Below are 7,361 nucleotides of genomic sequence, written 5' to 3'. Positions count from 1 at the left end.
CATTCATATGCAAAAGCCTCTGCACACAGCTTGGGTGGGGCAGGGTCTCAGGGAATCAACAAGGCGGAGCAAACAGCTATGGCTGATCCTCAGCCCTGCCCTAAGAGGCCCCGTGTCTCAGTGTCCCCTGGTAGCTGCTGCAAGCACCTCTGAGAGAAAGCCGCCCTGGAGTTCCACCCGATGCCAGGCAGTCCAGTTTCTCCTCGTATGGGTCTGGGTCTCCAGAGACTTGCTGGAACTGGAGTTCAGAGCAGTCAGGAGCTTGTGTCTCCCTCCTGATTGAAAAAGACAACCGTATCCTCAGCTGCCAGCCTTTTCCGCGTGCGCCTCCGTACTTCTGCACTTTACGTCCACACCTCCTCTGAGTCTTAGTGTACTTTTCTTTTTCCTTCTAGTTGTAGAATTTCCACTCAGCCAGCCTTCCTGTGGTTCTGGATGATTTCCGTTTTGTCTTTTAGTTGTATTTTTGAAGTTGTTGTGAGAGGCAGCAATTTCAGGTGTTTACCTATGCCACCATCTTGGTTTCTCTCTCTCTCCTAAACAGTTTTCTTAATGTCTTATTCTCTCTCATATGTCTATGACTTCAGCACCAGAATCTCTACACTTGTTTATGCCATGACTCCATTTGGCACTTCTGTTGAAGCCTGTGAAACTCCTCAGAATAATACTGGTTTTTTAAATGTGTAAACCAGAATATACAGGATTAAAAGGAGAAGCAGCTACATTAAAATTATTATGAAAATACTATTAAGAAGTTTGTGATACAGTAATCTGTGCTTCCTTGGTAACATTAAATTATAAAATTGAACAAATTTTAATATGGTAACTAAGTAAAAGTAAAAATAAGTAATGAGTAGTAGAGCGACATTTTGAGATAAAATGTGATAGGAAACAAACTTTTTTAGGTATTGCTAAACTGTGGTTTGCTCTTACATTCATAATGGAAAGAAATGCATTTTCTTATTACCCAAGTTAATGGAGCCCCTGAATCCTGTCCACAGACTTCCTGGGAGTCCATGAATATTAACCAGTTAACTGCCACACATCCAAAACGAAAACTATTCCCACATGCCATGATATTTTGAATTTAAAAAATCAATTTGCAATGAATATTACAAAAATAAATATATTACTCACAATTCGGGTGTTCTTGAATATTTTCCATTGAAAATTCTCATGAAAAATGAGTTTAAAGTTGATCTATAGACTTTTATGGCAGGCAAATGGTTGAAAATGCTTATTGAGTACGAGCTATTTTCTCCTGCCTAAAATTGTTTTTATTCCCCTCTGTTTTCTATCATATCTGAGTGTGATCATCCTTGAAGATTCAGCTCACTTATCTTAGCACTTTATGGTGATAACTTACTTTCCTGTTATGTGTTAGTCACTATTCTAGACATTTGAAATGCATCAGCAAACAGAACAGGAAAAAAATTCATGCCTTCAAAGACTTACAGCCTTATGGGAGGATGTCAGTAGACAAAATAAATACATAAATTATGTAGAATGTGAGACAATTATAAACACTATATAAAGGTTAGGGTAGATAAAGTAGATTGAGGTGTGGATTGCAATTTTCAAAAGAATAAGTAAGGTACATTCTTTGAGAAAGTGAATTTTGAACAAAGATATGAAAATGGTGAGACTTAACTGTGCAGATATCTTTTTTGTCTCTTTCACTATACTTCAGATTGAGCATTGTGACTAGCACATACATGAACTGTCATTAAGAGAAAGGTTGTTACCTTTCTGGTATCTGCCCAAAGTTTGAGAAGTTTAGCCAGTTTGGATGATTAAGCATGTGTCATTTCCCTAGGTTGGGTTCGATGATTAGGTTATATTCCAATATAGCTTGTTCTTACATTTTATTTTTGATAATAAGTTTCTCTAAAAATATTTTAGCTATTGTTATTTTATTTTTACTTGCCTTTTCTTGTGCATAGTAGAAATTTAGCAAATGTTAAATGAAAGAATAAATCTTTAGAATTACCCAAATTATTTATCTTTTTGTAGGCACAACTCTCTTCAATAATTAAATAAAAGTTGTTATATTTAAAAATTTCAGATTTGCCAAATATTTGTATGCTTGCTCTTTGATAGAAATTGTAGGAGGTGAGAAAGAATAAGATTAATACAAAACAATATGTGTCAAACTTTGGAGGGAATATTTCATATGTATTATATTTAATCCTCCGTGTACCATCAGGGTCCAATTTAGTTTTTGAGTATCAATTTTGAGCAGTTCTCATTTGTAAAGGTGATTATTTTATGACTTATATTCTTTCTTAGATTTTTTCCAAAGAGCAAATAGAAAATTTAATATTAAAAAAACTAGAATAAAACTTATTCTATCTTGCAATTACCATATGTGATTCATTTATAAATCTAACATGCAATATGGTATTTTAGTGATCTTCTTTTCTAAATCTTGAAATGATTTCATTATCTTAAGAATTATTTCATGAATACCCATCAGTTTTTCCCCATCATGCCCAAATACTGAAATAACAAGAATACAAAAGATTGATTGAATGATGTAGTAATGAAATCACCACTATTGTTCTTCAGTTTTCTTTTTTTAAAATATATTTTATTGATTTTTTTACAGAGAGGAAGGGAGAGAGAGAGAGAGAGTTAGAAACATGGATGAGAGAGAAACATCGATCAGCTTCCTCCTGCACACCCCCTACTGGGGATATGCCCACAACCAAGGTACATGCCTTTGACTGGAATTGAACCTGGGACCCTTCAGTCCGCAGGCCGACACTCTATCCACCAAGCCAAACGTTAGGGCTGTTCTTCAGTTTTTTTATTGTGTTGTCCAAAGTATGACATCTTAAGTTTTTTTTGTTTGTTTGTTTTTCCCCTGCCTCATAATGATAAATGAAAAATTGAGCCCTCGCCGATGTGGCTTAGTAGTGCCTCGGGTTTGATTCTTGATCAAGGTCATGTACGTGGGTTGCAGGTTCAATGCTTGGCCCCAGTCAAGGAAGCAACCAGTCATACCTCTCTCACATTGATGTTGCACTCTCTTTAAAAAAAAAAATCAGTGGAAAAAATAATTCTTGGGTGAGGATTTAAAAAGAAAATTGACAGGAAAATGGTTTACTATTTTCAGTAGAATCAGAAGGTGAACATAGAGACAGCAACACTCTAGACTCTAATTATGATGGTTAAATTGAGTTGATTATATCCTAGATTAATTTTTCCAAACCAAAGAAATACTGAGTTGATATATTTCTAAAGACAAAAAAAAATGAGTGCTATTCTCATCCATTTAGTCATTCAGCAAGGTTTTCATAATGCAGTATTATAGAATTATGAAGTCCCATGAAAGTATCTTTATACATAAAATTCTATTAAACTTGAATGTCATATGCTGTTGTAATTATCGTGTGTTCAATTAAGAATTAGCATATATTTTTAAATGTGTTCAGTTGATCATCTCTTTTTATTTGGCTGTGGCTGAAGTTCTTGAACTTGGCTTCTTAAGTTATAAATGAACTTTTTTTCCCATATGAACTTTACTTTTCTCAGTTCCAAATTAGTGTTTCTCTTATGCTACTTTAAAAATCCTATATAATAAAGAGGTAATGTGGAAATTGTCATGCCCTCGCACAAGATGGCCGCCTCTATGTGGTCAAAAGATGGTCACCAGGGGAGGGCAGTTGGGGGGCAACCAGGCCTGCAGGGGAGGACAGTTAGAGGCGACCAAGCCTGCAGGGGAGGGCAGTTGGGGGCGACCAAGCCATCAGGGGAGGGCAGTTGGGGGTGATCGGGCTGGCAGGGGAGCAGTTAGGCGTCGATCAGGCTGGCATGGGAGTGCTTAGAGGGTGATCAGGCTGGCAGGCAGAAGTGGTTAGGGGCAATCAGGCAGGCAGGTGAACGGTTGAGAGCCAGCAGTCCCAGATTGTGAGAGAGATGTCCAACTGCTGGTTTAGGCCCGATCCCACACACAGGGATCGCATCAGCAGAATCATTGATCAGCTGCCTTCTGCATGCCTCACGCTAGGGATCAGGTTCGAGCCCACAACCCAGGCAAGTGCCCTGACTAGGAATTGAACTGTGACCTCCTGGTTCATAGGTCAATGCTTAACCACTGAGCCCTGTTGGCTGGGCTCTCATGTTACTTATGTTGTATTTGCAAAATGTTTGCTTTTGGAGCATAGGATTGTAACAATCCATTTTAATGTTATAGAGTTGCTGGGATATATTGTTAATATAATTTATTTCTTTACTTTAGGGGTCCTATTGGGCAATAGACACCAATCCGAAGGAAGATGCACTGCCTACTCGGCCAAAGAAGAGAGCACGATCTGTAGAACGGGTATAAGCTCTTTATTTAGTTTGTGTCATGTCAGAAATATAGATTTTCAAGGTTCATTTTCAATACAGCAAGTATAACTGGAATGAAGATAATACTTAATCTGTATAGCATTTTGTATTTTTTCAAATCACTTTGAAATTCATTGTTTTATTTGATCTTAACTCAGGTGAGAAGGGCAGTTTAGGAATTAAGTAAAAGGTGTGTTGGTTGTTTTTGTAATTAGGGCACAACTGTTATCTGAGACTCAAATCCAGGTTTCTTGAGTTTTAATTTTAGACTCTTTCCTCTGGCATGTGCAACATTGAAGGTTGGTTTTAGTTAAAACTATTCTTTTTCACTGCATACAGTCTACTTAAATTGAATTTTCCTGATTATCTTTCAAATGCTTTTTCCTTCTTCCAACTATTTAATAATTATTTTATGCACAAAATCTGTTAAGTATATGTGTTATTTGTAAGAAAATTCTTACTTGTAAATTCATGCTTAAAAATTAATTTGCAAGGTTAATTTTATCTCCAAGATTTGGAGAAAAAGGAGCGCTAGTTGGTATTCTAAGTTGTTTATTTTAACGTATTTTTAGTAAACCCTTAGACTGTCACCAGACATTAACTTTACCTTTCAGCTTTCTCACTGTACATTTTCTAGCATTTCAGCGCTTTCTCTCTCTCTCACACACACATATACATACATATTTTACCCTACTATTCTTAAAGACCCATTTCAAATGTTAAGTACATTATGAAGCTTTTCCTCATTTACATTCTTGTAGAGTATTTCCAATGTTCTTTTATAGGATTTCTCACACTTTGAAGATATTGTTTCTGTATCTGTTTCCTTTGTTAGACTGTGATCCCCTAAGAACAGAGGAAATATATGTCTCCAGTGTTAGTGTGATTTTTACAGCTTACAATAGGTATCAGTAAATGTTTGCAGAATCAATCAGGTCAAAGGGAATATGATAAGATGAAAGAAACAGTAAACATTTGGTCAAATAAATTTGTTCGAAACCCCTGTAATAAAAGACAGAATTACTAGGAGACAGTTTAATTAAGTATGTACCAGTACATAATGGGAACACCACAAAACTATAAGACTCACAAGCAGCCAGGCAATTGAGGCTAAGGAGAGGGATAGAGATAGGGGTCTTCAAAAGGGAGAAAAGCAATTCACAGGAAGGTGGGAAGAGCAAATGTTTGGTAAATAGATGTTTGCTGTGTCATGCAGATAAGCCTCTTAGATATAAAGTTACCTTTGGTAATAATTCTCTTACTGGTACAGGCCACCTTTCTAATTTCCTTTAGGCAGTTAGGAGGATGTAAAAAGCTTTTGCTGACTCTGCTGGATCTTTATTGCCTTCAGCTCAAAATAATTCACAAACTAAATTGGCACATTCTACAGTAGCTTGTTTTAAACCCCCTCAATGCTGAGTAGATGAAGTTGCAGTAGTCTAGTTGGTAATATGGTAATGGCCTGGGCTAGGAATGTGTACATAAATGAGAAAGTTCTCTGGAAAATTAGCGTGGTATCAGGTTTCAAAACATATACCTATAATTGTCTGTAGTACTATAATTTTACCAATTTAATTTGAAAGATATTTGTTCTGTAGATACTGTGTCAGGCATTATGCTTGGGTGCTGTGGAGTATACTAAGAAAAATGAGATATGATAAAGCCACAATTCTAGCACAAGGGTAAAGTATGTATGGAAAGTATTATAGAAAGACATAAAATATTGTGTGCAGAGGAAGGAGAGACTGTTTTACTGGGAGTATCTGGGAAGGTTTCATGGGTTATGTGGTTTGACTTTCAGATCAAGTCAGGCAGGGCAAGGTAGAACAACATTTAGTATTTAGTAATGAGTGCCATGAGCAGGTACAATTCTGGGTGCTGGGGCAACAGCAATTAAGAAAAACATTCTCTGCTCTCATGAAGTTTTTCTGATGAGGGGTGGGGTGAGTAGTGAAGCATGAAATAAAAGGCCTTGGTAAAGATATGATAAAGGCCTTGGTAGAGATGGAAAAGTATCAGGATTGGGTAGTTCATTTTGTCTGTTTGAGCTTTCCCTTTTTCACGTTAATTTGCATAAGTCATGCCATTCATTGAGAGACAGTGAGTGAGAGCACACCTCTTACTTTGTAAGCATAGAACTGTGTTAGAGAATAGAGACAGACCCATACTCTCCTTATGAAGCTTTCACTTAAGCAGGAAAGATAAACTGATATGGTAGAGTGACAGTGTTCCTCAATGTTATTAATAGTTCCCCATTCATTCTCAAAATGGTATTTAGATGATAAATAATGTGGTTACCCTAAAGATAAGGGTCTTGAGAACTGTGGGACCGTATAGCAGAGAAGTAAAATTTAGTGTAGGAGATCAGGAAAAGTTTCCTTGAAGAACAGATATCTCAGTGAAGACCTGTTCAATGAATAGAAATGGCAGGTAATGAGGGTGATTGACAGTGTGAAAGAGTAAGCTGAACTTATGTGTGGAAAACTAGTGGTTAAAAAGCATTCCCAAAATTTAAAGGAACCGACAGGTTAATATGGCTGTAACATAGAGTTCAAGAAAGACAATACATTTTTAATGTTTTTTAAAAAATCGATTTCAGAGGGAGGAAGGGAGAGAGAGAGAAACATCAATGATGAGAGAGAATCATCGATTGGTAGCCTCCTGCATGCCCCCCACCGGGGATCAAGCCTAAAACTCAAACTGTGACCTCCTTGAGGGGAGGGGCGGACCTCTGCAACCACATGTTGGTGTGGGACCAGCCTGTTTCGCATCTCCATGCCTCCTACAAGTCTTCTTTTATTTTTATTTTGTCATTTTAAAAAATTGATTTTAGAGAGAGGAAGGAGAGGCCAGTGAGAAAGAGAAACATTGATTTGATGTTCCACTTATTTATGCGTTCATTGGTTGAGCCTTGTATGTGCCCTTCCTGGGGTATTGAACCCACAACATTGGCATATGGGGACGATGCTCTAACCCAGTGGTTCTCAACCTTCCTAATGCTGGGACCCTTTAATACAGTTCCTCAT

At 37.1% G+C, this 7,361-nt stretch overlaps 1 protein-coding gene across 3 annotated transcripts in view; it reads left to right on the top strand.

The window, feature by feature from the left end:
• Window positions 1-7,361, top strand: part of FOXJ3 (forkhead box J3) — a 134,097-nt gene that overhangs the window by 85,707 nt on the left and 41,029 nt on the right. For all 3 annotated transcript variants that reach the window (XM_006762576.2, XM_006762577.2, XM_015563174.1), the window contains one exon: window positions 4,244-4,327. In XM_006762576.2, coding sequence (XP_006762639.1) covers window positions 4,244-4,327 — 84 coding nt within the window. The remainder of the gene's footprint in view (window positions 1-4,243; window positions 4,328-7,361) is intronic.

The sequence above is a fragment of the Myotis davidii genome, unplaced genomic scaffold (assembly GCF_000327345.1).
Source record: "Myotis davidii unplaced genomic scaffold, ASM32734v1 scaffold458, whole genome shotgun sequence".
NCBI classification, from domain to species: Eukaryota; Metazoa; Chordata; class Mammalia; order Chiroptera; family Vespertilionidae; genus Myotis; species Myotis davidii.
The sequence above is the reverse complement of the archived record's forward strand: the minus strand, read 5'-3'. Positions and strand labels throughout refer to the sequence as shown.